This window comes from Mugil cephalus, chromosome 4 (assembly GCF_022458985.1).
Source record: "Mugil cephalus isolate CIBA_MC_2020 chromosome 4, CIBA_Mcephalus_1.1, whole genome shotgun sequence".
NCBI classification, from domain to species: Eukaryota; Metazoa; Chordata; class Actinopteri; order Mugiliformes; family Mugilidae; genus Mugil; species Mugil cephalus.
This window is the reverse complement of record NC_061773.1, coordinates 20,752,758-20,771,247: the sequence shown is the minus strand read 5'-3', so window position 1 is coordinate 20,771,247 and position 18,490 is coordinate 20,752,758. Positions and strand designations below refer to the sequence as shown.

Genomic DNA, 18,490 nt, shown 5'->3' with positions numbered 1-18,490 from the left:
CCTCGACACACACACCAGCCTCAATGTAACAAGTCCTCCAGTAGTCTGATTTAACAGCCACGACTGAGCAATTAGTCCCCCCCTCCACCTGTAGATAACACTGAAGGATCAGCAGGTCAGAGGACAAAACCTCCTCGTGGCCAAGGTGAAGGCACAACGATACGCGTCGGGAGAAATTGTAGAGCCGCAGTCGCCGTGGCAGAGCCTTCAAAAAACAACAGGGTTCTCCTTGTTTATAGGCAGCTGGAATGCGGCGGCTCTGCTTGTTATTAACCGCAGACAACACTCACATGTCTCTCATGCATTCACATAAGAGGCTGTACAGTCTTTGACGGAGCCTGGGCCCAGATTTGTTTTAGGAAAACGAAAACGGCCATCGGAGTGAAGCGGAGCAGGGTGGCACCGAGCACACAGAAGGACACTGAGACGGCCCTAAGGCGGCCACGCGCCAGGGGAAACAGAGGTGGCACGTCTGGAATCCGGCTTCGAGGGAGAAGAGACGGCAGCTTAGACGAGGCCATGACGGCGAGCACGTGATGGGGTCTCTGAATGGCTTACTGTTTGGGGCGCGTTCTGCACCGGTTAGCCTAGCGTGAGGGGGAAAAGTCGCGCTCTGTAATATAACTGACCATTTCCCCCCCATTTGGTAACGATTTGCTGAAATGGCCCGAGCACGGTTCACAGGCGGCCGTATGGAAAACACGGGACGTATGGAATGTTCAGATAAGTGAGAACGAAAACAAAACAGCAGTCTGAGTTCGGCCCGAGTGGTCAAAAGTCAACACGATCCCGCGAGTTCTCATGGCAGGAGCAATTGGAAGTCTTTAAACCTCACCATGGCACATGATGACTATCACATTTCCCTACTTTTCTCCTTGCAATACGATCCACTAATGATTAGTCACAATTCTCTTTCCAGACTTACCGCGGCTATTCGGTCGGGCTTACCTCTGCGGGTCTTTGCTGCCATCTGTGCTGTGCTCAGCGCTGCTTCCATCTCCTTGAGATCTGCTGTCCACCGCCGGGTCCAGCTCGAAGTTGGCAGCCTCCTCGTCGGGCTCGGCGGTCCCGGGGACGGGGCTGTCGGCGTCGCGCTCGGGCAGCGCCGTGCAGCGCCCCTGGCTCCCGACGCTGCTGATGCTCCCCGTGGTCCCGTGGTGGTGCCTCTCCACGCCCCCCCCGGCCTGCTTGGACTCGCTGCACCGCTTCATGGCCTGGAGCTGGGAGAGGGGCACTATGTCGGCCCCCTGGGGCCGGTGCCAGACCGTGCGGCGCCCGCTGGAGTTGTAGTAGTAGAAGCGGCCGCTGTGCGGGTCGAACAGCTCCCACCACTGGTTACCGTCTGCCTGGCGGACAGGAACGCCTGTCGGGGGATCCCAGCCGCATTCCCCGGTGGCCAAGTTCACATACATGCGCTCGCGGGAGCGCGGCTCCAGGATCTCCACCCAATCAGAGCTGAATGACGAGAAACAGGGAAACGGTTGAGGCGTCATTCGCATCCGAACATGGCAACAGATCAATCGCCGGGACACGACGATGCCACGGTCACGCCTGAGCACTAATCAACTCGACGTGCAGTAAACAACTCACACTGTTTGACAGGCTGAGAGGTTTGAAAATGCCCGCTCGCCCATATGGAGAGAGCGTTAATGTTTGTGTTCCCTACAAGTGTCCATCTGCACGTGTGTGTGTGTTAGCGGTGATGTCATCTCTATCGTCTCCGGGCATCGGGAGCGGCGGGAGAGATGGCGAGCGTGCGAGCGTCCTGAGTGAGGAGACAGGTGGACGCGCTCGGTGAGACGCCAGGCACGGAGTCAGCGGGGCCCGAGGAGAACCATACGCTCTGAGTGCTACTAACGCAAAAAACCACTGAGCTCAACTACAATCACAGGGGTGGCAGCGGCCAGCTCAGCACAATGCCTGCAGACAACAAAGAGACAGGGGAGCAGTGGAAAAAGAGAGTGATGCAGAGAGAGGAAAATAGAAAAAGACAACCCACTTTCCGGGCGCCGATAACGCGCAATTAGACCGTGAACTAAATTTCAGGGAAGTTAAAGGACGCCCCGTCTTTTGTTTGAGGTGGTGACATTAAAACGCTATCGAAAGTTATCGCGCCGCCTTTTAGCTACCTCCGTAAAATCGGGGCCGATAAATACAATCCGACATATAAGCAAGGGCAGCAGTTAGCTGGTGCTGTGTATCCAGGTCATGCTACCCTTTAGTGGCTCGATTTATGTCTCCTTTGATCTAGTTCCCTAAAAGAGGCCTTAACTGTGCCAGCAAATTCATGTGGGAACAGGAGCGCTGCAAACAGCCTGGACGAGTCCTTTTACCGAGTCCCAGCATCACAGTAGATGCCTAGATCACAGCCAGAGATACGACTCAAAATACCCAATAAATCACAGGGTTCCATTCTTCTCTTTCATAATGAACACTTGAGGGTCCTGGCAAGGCCGGGTCTTTTCTATTCTTCAGTATCCCACCCACCTCAACCCTTGTATCTTTGAGAGCAAAGTGCCAGTGGGGACGAATTAGTGTCACAAGAATCTGCTGGAGGTTTGGATATTTTCCCAGCTTCCCCCGGGACAGAAAAGCTTTTCTTCTCCCTTGTCACGGCCGGTCGCGGTGTGAGCCTGACGTCCAGGCTACCTGGGATGATCAGAGGGAGCGAGGAGCTTAGGCTTGGATGAGAGCGCCTGCAACGTCCACCGAATGCCCGCATTCTGCTCTCGTGCGCCTGCCAAGCCGGCCCCGTGTGCAGCGCGGCCTTAGAAATAGACACGGAGGAGAGCGATGCCAGTCAGCTCTGCCAGATTTACAATGCTGTTGGCTGCAACTCACTGGGAACAACAGCTGTTCTCTGTTTTAACCGCAAAGCTTTAAGTTACACTCGCGTACCTGATCGTCGAGCATAAAGTGTCAACCTCCATCTCTTTTATGCGCTCTCTAAACCATGGGAACATAGAAAGGGCATGAAGAGAATGTCTTCCACATACTGTCTACCCATGTGCCCTGTTGCTATATGCTGGGAAGCCATCTGCCCCCACCAGGCAAGCGGCCCCGTCCTCAGCGAGCACAACATGCGCGGGTGTTCATTTTTTAAAAAAATATTTGTTTGCATTGTGGTGCTTGTCCGCCACCGCAACGTACACCGAGTCTCCACACTCTGACTTCTCACAAAAGGGAGAGGTCCCACAATGAGGCTCGGCCATCAGCGGATGACTTTCAGACGGATTAGATCCGCGACACTTAATGGGCGGGAACCCCTAGCAAATAATGGGGCATTCATGGCGGAGGCCAAACAGTCAAAACCACCCCACACATACCAGAGCCTTCATCCTTTGAAAGCTCCCAGCCTCAAAAAGAGGCGTTCCCAACACCGAGGATCTCTCCGCGCCGCGTTCCCTGTTATTCAGTCCCCGTGTTTGTCATCGCTCTCCCTGCTAAAGCAGCATTTGCATCCGAGTCCGAGAAATAAAACAAACCGCCGCCTCGGGGGATCGCTAATGGACACCAAGTAAAAGAAAGCTGCGAGTGTGTGTCCCACTCTGAGCTTTAATTCACGTCCCCAAATTCCAAAGCTATGATGAGGCAGAATTTAAAATGCCAGACAGCGTCCCGAACACCCCAACAGGAAACTGGTGTTTCGAGGGTCAACTGTCGAGGCCGATAGCTGACGAGTTTAGCAGCATGGGGTGCAGTGTTGCATAAAGGCCGTTCCCTCTAGGTAAATAAACGGCGGTTAGAGCTAAAGGGGGAGCCCACTGGGCCCTGCTGACAGGACCTGATAAGCAGGAAGATGAGTCTGTGTTCGGGACCTGAAAACGCTGCTGGGATTACTAAAGAAAACAGAGGAACGACCATTAATCGGATTTAGCTGATACAGTACAGGGACCCGTCGTCTGCAGGTTAATTGGCCACATTTAAAAGGACTATTTACAACGATCAGCCATAACATTGTGACCATCTTGTGGCAATACAATGTTCTGCTGGGAAACTTATGGACTATAGCAATGACACTCCAACGGTCATCCCCAGCAGGATGCAGCCTGACACAGGCACACATGCAAAAACGGTACAGGAATAACACAAAGTGCTGACATGGCCTCCAAATTCACTAGATCCCGGACTGATCTGTGTATGCATTCCCACCATGCTGAAAAAGGCAAGACTATTACAGATAAAATTAAAGACAAAATAAGGTAGACCAACTCAAGCTTAAAGGAGCTGCACCGTCACGTTCTGTTCATACACCGCATGTTCTGCAGTGTAAATAAACTCGGCTTAAGCTGATCCTCTGACTCAAGGAACTCACAGAAAAGTATAGCGCAGGGCTCCAAAAGGCAGAGGCAATGTGCCTCACCCTGCAAATGTTCATAAATGGTTTGGAATGCAGTCTGCTCCTGCTCAGCGAAGTTTTACTCCAACAGATTTGTTTTATATTGATCTAAAATTAACTTGTTACACACACACACACGGTCCGATGACTAAATCGCACAGCACCTGATTTACCTCTGGGGAGCCTCAATCTAATTGAAGCAGACCTGAATACCACGGACTCGTGCTATAAGTTTGCGCCGTCCTAAACCTACATCTGACTGCCTTCTCTAAACATGTTTACACAGAGAACGGGGAAGTAGTAGTAGCAATCAGGAACAGTAACTTTCAGTTAACACAAGCCCTCGAGAATATAAACAGTTTTTTCCCACTTTTAAAGAAGCGTACTTTTAGTTTCACCGGACTTGAGCTCACACGTTAGGGGGATTACCAGTCGCCCGGTGACAGATTTGTGTCAGAAAACTGCCCCAAGGTTTGAAAGATATGGAAACTAAAGTATGAAATCCCACGTTCTGTTGACTCTTGCGTGCGCTCTCCTATGAAACACAGAGCCCCTGTCTCCCATTTGGGTCGAAGAGACGCTTCAGTCGCCCATGGTTATCTCACAGCAGCTAAAAATAAAGCCTGTCAAATTGAAAAAAAAAAATCCTTAAAACGAGCCCACAGCTGAGACCAAGAGGCCAAACTGACACAAATAACGTGCACACGAACACACCTTCTATCCGCCATCGTGGTACCCCCCCCCCCGGACAATGAGCCAGAGGCTTTTCTGAAGGAGAAACACTATATCCATCATCCACGATTTACAGTCAGCTCCGAAAATAACCAGGACCGAGAGCGGTTTCTCGGAGTGAGGGAAACAACAGAACGCGGCTCATGGAATCTGCCCCATTGTTCGAGGCCCACGCCAAAGTGTAAATGGCACTTTTCCCAGCAGCGGTAAACACGGAGGACCGGACAATGCGTCCACCAGAAATAGGGCAACGAGCAACCTTGTGTCATTGTCCGACGCTGGATTTCAAACAAACTCGAATGCCGAGGTGATTGTTGATTTCCATCGCGAAGGTAAACAACGCAGAAAGCAAAACATTGTTTTCACTGGGCAGCGGAGAGTTTAGTTTTGACTGAGCTGCAACGGCGGCGTTTCATCAGAGAATCTGGTAACGCCTGAAGCGCGGCGTTTCCGCTCCGGTGCCGCTGTGGCACGTCTGACGGACGGAGAGGACACCTTCAGACGCCGGGATCACCCGATTCGCAAACTCGTTAACGTGAGGCGGACAAAACCGGCGATCCAGTTAAGCTCCCGTTTATTATTCTGTACTCTCGTGAGGTAACCTCTAACCTTTTGCAACAACGGACTGTTCTGAGCCGCTGCTTGCGAGCGTCCCTTGTGGGCCGAAAGCAGGCGGGGTTCTCACACAGGGCCTGCCATTCATCTGGGAAACCTTAGCACCCTGGTCACCAGGCACAGCAACAAGTGCCAAGGTCCAGCCCGGCTGGTGTATTTACAGACCTGCTACTTCCTATTTAGAGACATAAAACATCCCTTCTCCTCAGAGACTGGCACAGAAATAAGTCGCCGCTCCGAGGGGAAGGGAGGAATTTCAAGCTTCAAACCTATAGCGCAGAAACTATTAAAGACGCGGCAATAATGAGAGCAATTTGCTCTCGCAGAGCAAGCCGAGGCCTGCGCCTCAATATAATGCAGAAAGCGATCCGCCGAAAGCAGACGTCTTGTTTGGTTGTGTATAAACCATGTACGAAGTCTATTCAGCGTGGCTCCTAGGCAACCTGCTTATCTAAATATTGTAAAACAAGAGCAGGGACATGGACCAACTACTGAGAGCTTGGCAGCAATTTCAGTAGCTGCGGCCTAACAAAGAGCGTAACCGTGAACCTGGCACGTCGAGCGCCGAGGCCGGGATCCGGCTTTTCTGGCATCAACGAGGGGCAGCGGCGCTCACGTGCGCGACGACGCCACCACCAACATCACCGCGAAGGAAAAACAGCAGCGCAACAAATGGAAAGGCCCGCTTTCCATTAGCAGACGCTGGACTGTTGACTTTGTTCTTTCCAAGTGTCTGCTGCATGCTGACTATTCAAATGTGTTTATTTATGCTGGTAGCAAAAAAAAAAACGAATTTGGTATTTACTGGCTAGTGGGCTAAACGTTCAGTTTCGAGTCAAACTAATAAGATGTGAGATGTTGCAAGCCATTCTATTAAACACAAGTTGCTTACACAAAAACAAAAAAAGGAACAACCAGAGTTTCCACATGTACACACTCGTGTGGTTTAAAAGAGAAGAGGGTAACTGGGTTTCATTTCTGCAGCTTCAAAAGACCAATGTAAAAGTAACTTCTAGTTCCCACTCGGTTACTACTACTTAAGCAGAGTCTGCGTGTGGGAAACATCGCTAGATCTGAAAGTGCTCCTTCAAGTGTATACTTTAAAGAGTTGATACGCTGCCCAGCCCTAGCTTAGCTACACACTACCCATGAATCAAGATGTCATGCATGTCTTGTCCTCACTGCGAGCGTAGCATACTTTAGCTATTAAGGAGCTGTAGGTTTGGTTCATGAATGCCTCCGCTGAAAAAACAGACTACAATGCACCAAGGCGACCAGAACAATCGCGGGGAGAGAGCGCACATGTTTCAGATGACGGGGAAAAAAAAAAGAAAAAAGAAAAAACCCCGCACCTGTCGTTCACACATTCTTTGGCCCTTTTGTTTGACACCTCCCGTTACTGCCGTATGTGTCACCAGAGTCGGCGGAGTGGGGGGGGGGTCAGCACTGAAACTCACGGCACAATTGGTGTGTGTTTGCTGTGTGTAATTTAACAACAAACAAACCACGGGGAAGGACGCTGACTCTGTCAAAGAGTAATGGACTTCTGAGAGGCATCCGTCCCCTCATAAAAGTTAATGCTAGGGGCTGGGACGCTGTTTGCTTACTTGATGTCTGACTTTAACTGCGCTGTATTTCGTAAATGGGACCGCACTGCCTGTCGTGTTTACCCTTCTGCCCATTGTTTAAAATTTCACAGGTTTATTTATCGTTCTATTAATATTAACTCTCAGGTTATATACGTTTGCCGCTGAGGTGATCAAATGTACATAAGCATCAAGGTACAAGAACTCTGAGGGGCTGATAAAACCTTAAACCTGATCACTTTACAGTCAGTGTTCACAAAAACACAAACCGAAGTTTAAAACGTATGTTTTTTCCCCTGATAGTTCGGCCTTTTATCAATCCCAAACTGTTTGTTCATCTCGGGAAAAAAGGACCTTTCGAACACCTGTTTTCAAAAAAAAAGTCTCCAAAGCAAACGCATTTTGAAAATAGCGGACACCTGTTGCACGGGCAGGTATCACGGGCCGTCTGGAAAACACTGACACAAGGCCGCAAAATAGCTGAAAAAATTTAAAAAAGGTGCATTTTAACGCAAAAAGAAGAAGAAATCCGTGTCGCGCAGACGCACGAACTTCATTTCCCTCAATTTCTCAGCTGATTCCACGTCCTTTCCACCCACTTCAAATGTCCCTTTCTTCCCAAACTTCCGCAGCAGTTGTCAGTGTCCATTCCTCCCTCGCCTTGTGCTGACATTGGCGAACCAGCGCGAGGGGTCGTCTTTCACGGCCAGACACGTGAGGCATGACAGAGGCGGCCTTATGTGAGCCGACCCAGGCACCGAGGAGGCAGGCTGCCAAGGGGAAGGGAGGAGAGGTGAAGCGCTTTAAGGCCAAACAGCCGGGGCGGCCACATGCCTGGCAGAGAGAACAAGGCTAGAATGTGAGGATAAAGACGAACAGCGGGGGCAGGCTCCTGAGCTCGGCCTGTCACCTGATTCACCTCCAGAAAGCCCCGCGCGGATAAGACGCTAACAAGCTGTTGCCGCTGGCTGTTGACAGCTCTGCTCCAATACGGAAACAGAAAATGAAAGTGTGACGTCCATTGCACGGCATCAAAAATGCACCTAAATGCCTGCAGACTTAATCACTCTCCTCGTTATCAAGAAACGCTCTTATCACTCGGAAAAGATTTGTCTGTTGAGAAAAGCGTGATCGAGGCGCTTTTGAGTCATTACAGTGGCGCGCCTGAGAACCAGACGGTCCGGTTTGATCTGGGTTCCTGACTCTCAGCTTGTGTAAACTGCGCCGGTGCCGGAGTCTATTTTAAATGTGTGGCACGGCAAAAATGCAAAGCGGACTCTTTTTGCATTTTGAAACTTCCTCTGCTATCAGGTGGACAGCGGTGAACATGCTGATCAGACGGAGAAGTCGCACGCGAGTCAACTTCTCCGGGACGAGAAAAAACGGGTACAGAGAGTCGCGGTGATATGCATTACAAAGCCCGTGAAATGCACCCTATTCTGGAGCCTCTGATGGTACAGAACAATGCAGCCTATTGTCAGATCAACAGGCGGGCTTCATTCAGCGAGGGCTCTCCGTGTTGCCTCCACAGAGGGGGAACCCGGCCCTATCAGAGGCGCGTCGGGGAGGAGCCTGCGACGTGCAGAGGAGGTCTGGGGTGACCTCCTTCAACAGCTGCCCTAATCCACAACCAGAGACAGTTTCCCCTCTCCATTGGCACGGGATTAGACTGAGTCTCGCAAGGTCGCCCAGCCACCTTCGGGCCGAGGCCTGCGTTTCCCATGCTGCTTTCCAACCAGCAATTTTACACGGCCTGAGCGAATCCATTCCTCGCGGCTGCCAAAGACTTCGCCGCCACTGCAACAAACCGATTCCTCGTGAGACGCGAGATAAAAAAAGCGCCTACCTCGCCGCCGGTTCCAGGAGAACATTTTTGTGTTGGCGGTCGAATGTTCACTTCAGACACCCCTCGCTGTAATCCGCCTACAAGCGGAGCGCAGAGAAGCGACGCTCTGTGATTCCTCTATGGGGAGTATTGTCCCGACCCGCCATCGCGCCTTTCTCCCACGAATGATACGGCTTCCAGCAGCAATGCTGGGAACTTCCGGCCCTCTCACCGCTCCGCCGAAACAGTTACTGTCTGTCTGAGACCCCGCTCAGCAACAGGCTCAATAAATCCCCTTTTATAGGAGGAAGCCTGACCAAACACAAGTCCCTGTCCTTCCTAAAAAAATCCACCCCTTTTTCCTTAGTCGACGAGCATATGGGGACTTTTCAGGTCAGACGGGGCTCTGGACGAGAGTGAACATGTGCAGAAGAGGCTGAGGACGGGATCAGGGTGTTTACCACAAAGCTCGGCCTTTTCTGTCCAGAGCACCAGCTGTCGGGAGCGCGAACAATGGGGTCACTTGTCCAAACAAGAAAAATGAATAAGCCTATTAGGGTGTAATTGTGCTTAACAACCTTAAACCTTCGCAGTCCAAATGTTATCTTGCAAAAATCATTAAGAGTCATATATATTAAGAATGTATATGCGCGTCCTGCACCAGCGTTTAAAAATAAACTCAAGAATTCAACCTTGAAGCGTCTTCTGTGTCCTGCCAAAACAACAGTTTCCTTTTGCTATCTGCCCCTGCTCTGCTCGATCACCACCAGTTGCAGTTTAGTTTTGCGGCTTCGTTTTTGAGTGGGACACCACCCACCCCCACCAAAAGAATCCTCCCCTGCTGACATGACAAACGAGGCCAGAGTCTAATCCCAGAGCACAGTTACAGGGTCAGCAACGGGGTCAGGGGCTGGCCGAGGAGACGCGCAGGACAGGACAGAAACGTCCGGATTGTCCTCTAGAGGAAGTGAAGGTGCACGCGGCCGGCTGTCTAGGATTAGAAACGCAGAGCAGCCTGGTGAAGATGTTAACACCGGGCCTGTGTGGGCCCGAGGGGAGGAGCGGATTATGATTTAAGAGGCCATCGCAGGGGATCAGCGCGTAGGGAACGGAGCAATATTTCCCCGATAAGAACAGAGTCTCGTGTTGTTACAGATCTGGTTTTCATAAGGACCTCAACCATGTTTTGCTCTGTAACAACATCATATAAACGTGTCAAACCCTTTTGAAGCAGATGATTCATTCGTCCATGAGCACATCTTAAGAATACCGCAAGTTATTATCCCCCTGTAATGCCACTGGGTGATGATCAGCACTCTTAGCATCATGTTCAACCCAGTGCGGAGAATCAGCCTTTAATCCCCCGCAGGGAGGGGAAGGTTCAAGATGTCAGCGGTTGCACAGGTACAGATAAATGTGTTTGGGCACATCAACCTAACGTGATTACAGAGTCGCCGTGGGAGGTCACAGGGAGTCAAAGTCTAATAAAAAAAAGTGCGTGGTGAGTGTCAAGAGTTGCTGAGCCACAGCACAAGAAAGGAAGGGGTGAAAGTTTTGTCTAGAAAAGCTTGATTAAACTAGTGTCACAAAACATAGCCAGCCACCGTGGCCGGAGCTTCACATTCGCTTCCTCTCAACAGGCAAATGTTCCCTTCCATTGTCAAATCCTCCGTAGGAAGGACATCCTGTCCCATCTTTGTCGAAAACCGCTAGTTTTGATTAATCTCGTTAAGGGGGTCGGCGCGTGGTTTGTTCCCCTTTGTCCGCCCACAGTTGTAAGCGAGCGGCGTAAACAGCGAGACAACGTCCTATTGTGATTCCTGCTCCTCACATTTGACAACCTCCTCGTCAGCGGAAGAGAAGTTTTTCAAGAGGCGCCAAACGGATTGTTGTCTCCTACTGTCATCCTGCCACCCACCCACCCCACACCTCCGTCTGAGAAGTGGTGCCGGACAGATGAAGTCTGATGGTAGATAAATCGCCCCTCTCTGCACTAAACGTTGTGAGGAACTGAGAAGGTCAGGGTGTCTAGCAGAGGGGGAGCTTATTTCAAGAAGAGAGAAATGCTTTGGACACACGCGCCCAATAAATACCATGACAACATAATATAATGGAATCCAACCTATACAGCTCGAATGTTTGGTGCCAAAATGTGTGGAAGTGTTTTGTGACACGAGCCAAATAAATATGTGAAATATGAGTATTTTGGTTTGGATTTGGTTTGAGATGAGCCAGACAGAAACCCAGACGTCTGCAGAAACCAACCCCAGGCAGATGCTAACGACAAGTCATCAGATGATGGTGGCAAGTGCTGCACCCAGGACGTCAGGTAGGTGTGCTCTGGCCACACAGCAACAGCTCCAGGCTACAGAAATGATCCGACTTAAGGGCTTATCGATCAGACGGGCACAGAATTCAAAAAGAATCGCACGCAGGGAAATATAACGAGGAATACAAGGCATCAAAGAGCCTCAGAACTTGGCTTTTTGACTATATGAAGTCCCAGCATTAAAGTTTCCATCTGAAACATATGTGCGTGTGTGTGTGTCCTACCACAACAGCTGAAGGATAGTTTTGAAGCCGAACCAAGCTTATCCTACACATCTCAGCAGCTTTAAATAGGCTGCAAAGCAAGCCAGCAACCCATGAAAGCCAAACAAAGTTTTAATGCACATCTGCAGCCAAAGCAGATGGCGAAGAAATCCGTCATGCGGAGATCAAAACCAGCAAAGCCAGGAGCCACCAGTAAAAAATAAAAAATAAATAAATGAAATAAAATGGGGGCAACAAATGGACTGTGGAACATTTGCCTTCCGTCTGGGTTACTGGCCTCTAAACCACAGCAAAGGGGCGAAGTTAGTTCAGCCAATTTGTGGACGATTTAAAAGCAAAGTCAAAAAGACTGAGCTGCTGAGTGATAAATAAACAGAAGAGAGCAAAAGAAAAAAAATCTGAAAACAACTGCTTAAGTGCAGCTAGTTTAACTCTACTAAAAATGGTAATTACAGATAAAAAGTAAAGTGTCAAACCTTCCCTCACTACTACTAAATGTTACTATTAAACCTGCCCGACGTTAAATGCACCAATGAATAACAAAACTACTCTAGCATTTAAGGAAGTCTTCAACTTAATCCGTGTTTACAGGTAGTTACTTTAGGTATTTGAGCCATGTTAACTAACTTGTTACATGGGTCTCGTTAGTTATTATCCGCCCTCGGAAAGCTCTCCGCGGCGGGATGGTGGCGAGGCGGCCGCGCTTCGAAACTTTCTCTGGTTAACTTTCAAAAACATTAAAAAAAAGAAAGAAAGAAAGAAAGAAAACTCACCTTGTCCCGGCCATTTTTCTTCACATTGTAAACAAGGCGTAAGCGAAGTGAACGGAAAGGTTTCTTTTCTGGTTGCACACGGAGGAGCGGGTGCGGGTAGTAGTAGAGCGAGAGAGCCGCATGGGACGGTCCTCCTCCAGCGGCGAGTCCGTCCCGGAGTCTCCGCCTCTGCGTGTGACTCATAGGTTGTGATGGGGGTCACACAGTCTGCACCACCACCCCGACTCCCACCCCCACCCTACACTTCTACCCTTCTACCCCCACGACGACCACCACCCCCCGAAGCCCCCTTCACTGGCATGTCTGAGGAGAGCGGAGCCAAACCATAAACAAAATATTTAGTGGCTCACTTGGCTGAACAAAACAGAGTGATTAAATTAAATGAAGCTCAGAGGGAACCATGTCTGTCTTCTAGCTTTCTTGGACAAACATCACATAGTTTGCTTTCAGTTTTTTACTATTAAAAAAATATATATACATATATTCATAAAATGATTGATGTTGAAAAAGAAGCTAAAACCTGACCTTAGCTTGACACTTAGCCCCCTGTGGCTAATGGGACAGTGCGGTTGCTAGGCGACACATTTGAATCCGTATTTGAATATTTTTTGTTTTATGATTTTGATCTTGTGTTACCTGCCCCCATGTCCACTGTCGGTGTACACCTCTTTGGCCAAACGTGTTGTGTTGTTTTTAAAGCGCTTTCATAAATTAAACCCGATTGATTGATATTTGAATGTGACATCAAGGAAAACGAAAATGCAAATATTCTCATGTCTAGTTACGTGACTCAGCCAGCAAGAGATGACTACCTTAACTTTATGTATTTATTATAATTTACGCCATCTCCTTTAACTATGTCTTATTCGTATAATTCTTATCTTTTAATTTTTTTTTAAGTGATGATTCACAGGTGCTCACTTTACTGTGACTTTATGGCATCTTATATAGTAACTTAATAGGCCCTGTATTGTGATGTCATATCTTGTTTATTGTGCTGTACTGTAGTTGGGTGTTTCTGTGAGTGGGAAGACTCTGTAGTAACCTGGACAGGCAGACAGAGACACCTGCTGGACAGGAAAGAAAAATGACCAATGGTGACGTTTGAGGACAGAAGTCGGCTCATATTTAAGATCAAACAACACTTTATTCACAATCACGATCTTCAACCAAGTCTATGGAAATATTTGCTAAAAACAAAAAAAGAAAAAAGAAAAGAAAAAAAAAGGAACTAAATCAAAGAAGCTAACAAAGGTAGCTAAATTTCACATCAATAAGTATTACACCGCGGTGTTTTTCCTCTGGCACAGAGTAAACTATAAATCCATTCGTGTGCATGGCGCATCTCTTCACAGTGAACCCTTTAAGTGCTTTTCCGATGTAGAGAAGGAAAGGACAAACATACAAATCTCGGGCAATGACATCTCTCGAGCTACATTTCTTCCTATAAGTTCGTTTTGTGAACTCATATCTTACAATGAGGTCTGCCTCTTCAGTATTATAAAAAATATTGTAAACATTTATATTAATTGCACAACATACATTCAAATACATACTGTTCTGTACAGCAAAGGTTTTTACTTCTGTATTGTTATCCTGTAGCACCATTTATAGCAAGCTCAACAAACTATTTGGTTACTCCTACAGTGTGGTACGAACGAGTAAAATAGCATTCACTAATGACACATTATGTCAACGGTCGAATATGCAGGAGGGCTGTATCATCGTGAGACGGGTCATGGTCGGGGACAGACCTACTTCAAGGTCTGTGTTATGGTTTTGAATCACTGCAGACAAACTAGTCACCTCACGTCTCATCTGTGAGGAAGGTAAAGGACATTCATCAGTGTTAAGATCAACTATAATACAAAAGATCACGGCGAAACGTTCTTGACGTTGTAAAGTCCGTATCACTTCCATGTGCGGACGTGTTGGTGAAGAAAAAGACTGCATGTATTTCTGGGCGCCAATTATTCAGGTAATTAGCATGTGCCACAGAGACGTCATGAGGCCATAACATCGTTGTTGAGCAGCAGAGTTGACATGTGACCCATCGTGTTTCCATCCAGTCCCAAATGACATGAAAGAAAGCTGATTAAAGCTGATTTCTGTATATTATCTACAAGCATTTCTGCTAGATTCAACTGCCCCATCTGATTTACAGCATCTTGTGACAGCAACAATCCTTACAGCTGATGTACATGTGTGTGAAATATATTCCCAAACAGAGTCTTTAAGCGTCCTCTCAGCCTTAGTACCTCCTCTAACCTGGGTGAGGACTACAAAGAGCAGCTCTCTCACAAAATAAACCCAGATCGGAGAAGAGCAGTATCTCAGGTTATGGTCCGTTGAAGTGTGGTCAAGGTCCTTGGGTTCGCCTGCACTCCACTTTCTTCTTCTGTCGCTGGAGGAGGCCGACGTAGAGGGTTGTGGGATGCAGGTGGTTAACCAACCCACCCTTCCCAAATCTGCCCTCTGTGTGGGGGGAGAAAAAATAATGTAAGTTAAATGCACCACTGGAGGCATTTACTGGAAACCGTGGCTCCAGTTGTGGTCTGTTCCTACCAACACTGCGAGGAAAAGAAAGAAATGACAATAACAGGACTGAGAACGTAACATAATGGGACAATGTCACATCTGCATTGCTTTACTGAATCTGACTCGAAAAGTGGCAAACGACAAAGAAGATGGTGAAGCTTTGCAATGCAGGTAAATGAGAGTTAGAGGAGGACAGATCTACGGTAAACAGGAGCATGCTGCTGGGTCGTCTGACCGAGCTAAGAAAATCTGCATGGAGATAGGAGTAAAGCTTGGCTGACTACAAAGGAGCAGATGGGTTATGACAAACTCACAGCGATTTGGAGGAGGGCTTCTTCACTTTTGGCCTCTTTCGACGATGAACTGGCCTGAAGCATGCACAGCACGTAATCACGCGCAGGGCAAATGCACGTGCATGGAGACAAACAGGTATATACACACAAAACACCCACACACACACGCACAGGTGCGCACGTGTACATGCATGCGCTCACGCACACACACAAGCAGACACACGCACAGGCACACACACAGACACACACACAGACACACACACACACACACACACACACACAGCAGAGACAAGCAATTAGGCCTCATTACAAATAAAGGGAGCAGCAGAAGCTGAAAAGCAGGCCTGCATTTTAGCCTTCCTTTGGCTTTGGCTTCTGCAAACTAAAAAAGGCTTTGATCACAACAGTGAGGTATCACGATAAGAGGTTCAATTTCAGAACAACAATCGGTGTATTTTATTTTCCCCACTCTCCAGACGACTCGCAAACGGGTGGAAACACAACCAAAGGCTCACTAGGGAGGCGAGAACGTGCCTGAGATCTTTTTGTAACATGACTTCCATCTGCAGTGTTTGCAAAAGTAATCTGCCGTGAGCAGTTAAGAGGAAGAAATACCTGTATTCACTGTAGTAGTTCCGCTCCTTTCCTCCTGAAAGGGAGTAAAGCTAAGATTAATCTCGGTCTGAGATTATTTGAGACCCTGTAATCAATCATGTTTACCCCAGAGACTTTTTACTCACCCTTTTCCGGGTTGCACTGCTTATGTCCCTTGCAGCCCCGTAAATCCATGAGCTGTTGATGCATCGCGTTCAGAACGCTGCGATCAAGGGTGCTGACTCCATTTATCAGCTGCAGGAATAATAAGGACATAAAGTCAGCGAGGGCTTTGGAAACTTTGGAAGATCTTTGGAAAATTGTGCCCCCTGCGCTCACAGGAATGCACCTGGAATCGTGTTGTGGGATCATTTTATAGTTATTATCGGCCTGTGCAAATGAAATACCTGGTACGGGTCAGTGTTGAGGTCAAAATACTCCAGGAAGCCAGTAGCAAATTCACAGAACAGGAAGTTGTGTGTGTCATTGATGGTCCTCAGGCACCAGTATGTGTTGTTGTTGGCACTGGTGCATGCACAGAATGGACCCACTGTGGGAGAGAAGGAGGGGGAGAATGGGTGAGGAAGGGAGGGGTGGAAGTGAAAAACAAGATTTTTTTTTAGCGTTCCATATATTTGCTCAGGAAAGCGTTGTCAAAAACAAAAAGATTTGTTCCAACACAGCACTCTTCAGATCACGCTCTACAGTCATGTGTAATTCCTCACTTGTCCAGAAGGGGGCGGTCTGCCAGTGGTGGTTGTCGTGGGTGAAGCAGGTGAGGCCAGGCATGCTGCATGTGTCGTTGTTCTGGAGCCTCTTGAGGAATTTACGCAGTTTCTTTCTGCGTTTCTGCTCCTTCTGCAGCCACTGGGTCTTCTGCTTGGATGGCACTCTGGTAAGAAAGTGAAAGACGATTAAAAGAGCGAGATGAGACGAGGAAATGAAAAAATGTAATCCTCTGGAATTTCATTTTACCTGAGTGAATGCATTCGTCCTGCGGTGAGCCGGAAAGTCTCTTTATCCTTGATGGGATAACTGAGAAGACAAGAGACACCTGTCTGTCACACCTGATGGATCTCTGTAGCTGATGACAATCTGCCACTGACGGATTCTCACCTGGGGGTGTCACACTGACACTCTTCTGGGCGCACTTTTTTCAGGTGACCTTTGACCTCGCGCAGGTTCTTGATTTTGGTCTGCAAGGTTTCAATCTAAAGGAAGCAAGAACAACCACAGAGCCCCCCACAGTTCATTCAATACAAGCTATTAAATGGGTCTTAACTATTATATTCACCAGTTAAAAGATGAATACCTCATGCTCAATGTGCAGTTTGTGGTCTTTCCATGCTTGAAGGGATTTGTAGAGGCCCCCATCACACTTGACTGTGTCATTCATGAGGATGGAGCACCTGCAAGATGAGAAAAAAAAAAAAAAACATTTTATTTATTTCAAGCCTTTGATCCTTCACCCTTAAATGCATTGATGACACATGCACAGACCTGTAGGTGACTTTAAGTGCAGCAGCCGGTGTGAGTTTGTCACTGCTGCTGGGTTTGGCAGTGACTCCCATGCCGCTGAATTCCTCTTCGTTGTCTTCCTCGTTCCATGCCGCTCCTCTCCTCCTATCTGCGGCCCAGCTGCTGTTCCTGGACCCCAGGGGCCGGTAGCCCTCCTCCAGGTCCACGGCGTACAGATCTCCATCCAGCTCGAACGACACGGAGCGGGCCCAGCGCTTCCTGGACGCGGTCTTACTGGACTTTATCTCTGCATTAGATGAGACAGAGGAATCTGAATAAGACGAAAACGTGGGATGTGTTTTCGGTACCATATATGAAGATGTATAATGTCAAGCGAGAACCAGCGCATGGCAAAGATCCATCGAATTACTATCAAGAACCATGAATAATGAACGCGTTATTTCAAGGCTCGCTGATTAAAGACTCGCTCGACTTCTGTAGTCCACCACTTGATGGCAGCACTGACACGTCCTTCTCATCTCATGAATACTTAAAAAGCTGGTTATTTTAGCTTCAGATTAATGGCCCTGTTTGGCGTGGCTTTGAAAGCCACCGCAAGGACGTTTCAAAGAACAAGTGTCTTTGTGAACACCTATCAGATCTATAAATAACAACCAGGACGAGGCTACGCGTGAGTGACAAGAGGAACTCACTCTTCTTGGTGAGCAGCCTCTTCCTCTTCAGGATGGATGTTTTGAAGCCCGCGTCGCCGCAGTTGCAGCTGCCGGAGTTGGATGCGAGAGACAGCTGGGAGGCACCGCCGGCCATCAGAGCCTGCATACGCGGGGCATAGAGACTGGCCATGCCCTTGCACTTATACAGCCTCAGCTTGCCAGTCGGGTCCTCCACACACTGCCACTTCTGAAAGGAGGAAAGGGAGCGTGAGGAAAAAATGCAAATTTAAATGTGTCTTCAGGCTCATACAATTTTTCGACCCGTTCTTTATGGGGTTGTGCAAAAAAGGCTTCTAATGCTGCCCTGTGTAACCCTTAAATTGCAAGACGTATTCCAGATCAAGAATAATAATCGTTCTAGGACGAATCTTTACCAATTCAGACTTTGAAGGCTTTCACATTTTTTTTATGCAAACACGCATAATTACTTTCATTTTGATGGACTAAAAA

General features: G+C 48.3%; 2 protein-coding genes across 6 annotated transcripts in view; both read right to left on the bottom strand.

Moving 5' to 3' along the window:
* arhgap46a (Rho GTPase activating protein 46a) overlaps positions 1-12,608 on the bottom strand; it is a 31,027-nt gene extending 18,419 nt beyond the window's left edge. The window contains exons 1-2 of one of the 2 annotated variants that reach the window (XM_047582902.1): positions 12,424-12,608; positions 949-1,455 (exon numbers count right to left, since the gene is read on the bottom strand). In XM_047582902.1, coding sequence (XP_047438858.1) covers positions 949-1,455; positions 12,424-12,437 — 521 coding nt within the window. In that variant the 5' untranslated portion in view covers positions 12,438-12,608. The remainder of the gene's footprint in view (positions 1-948; positions 1,456-12,423) is intronic. The other variant, XM_047582903.1, reaches the window with a different exon arrangement.
* Positions 12,609-13,550: 942 nt separating this feature from the next.
* The window catches only part of sulf2a (sulfatase 2a), a 35,737-nt gene continuing 30,797 nt past the window's right edge, over positions 13,551-18,490 (bottom strand). For 3 of the 4 annotated variants that reach the window (XM_047583795.1, XM_047583796.1, XM_047583794.1), the window contains 11 exons: positions 18,020-18,227; positions 17,349-17,613; positions 17,161-17,257; positions 16,965-17,059; positions 16,824-16,883; positions 16,574-16,740; positions 16,256-16,398; positions 15,995-16,103; positions 15,870-15,903; positions 15,276-15,329; positions 13,551-14,898 (listed from right to left, as the gene is read on the bottom strand). In XM_047583795.1, the coding sequence (XP_047439751.1) occupies positions 14,868-14,898; positions 15,276-15,329; positions 15,870-15,903; positions 15,995-16,103; positions 16,256-16,398; positions 16,574-16,740; positions 16,824-16,883; positions 16,965-17,059; positions 17,161-17,257; positions 17,349-17,613; positions 18,020-18,227 (1,263 nt within the window). In that variant the 3' untranslated portion in view covers positions 13,551-14,867. The remainder of the gene's footprint in view (positions 14,899-15,275; positions 15,330-15,869; positions 15,904-15,994; positions 16,104-16,255; positions 16,399-16,573; positions 16,741-16,823; positions 16,884-16,964; positions 17,060-17,160; positions 17,258-17,348; positions 17,614-18,019; positions 18,228-18,490) is intronic. The other variant, XM_047583797.1, reaches the window with a different exon arrangement.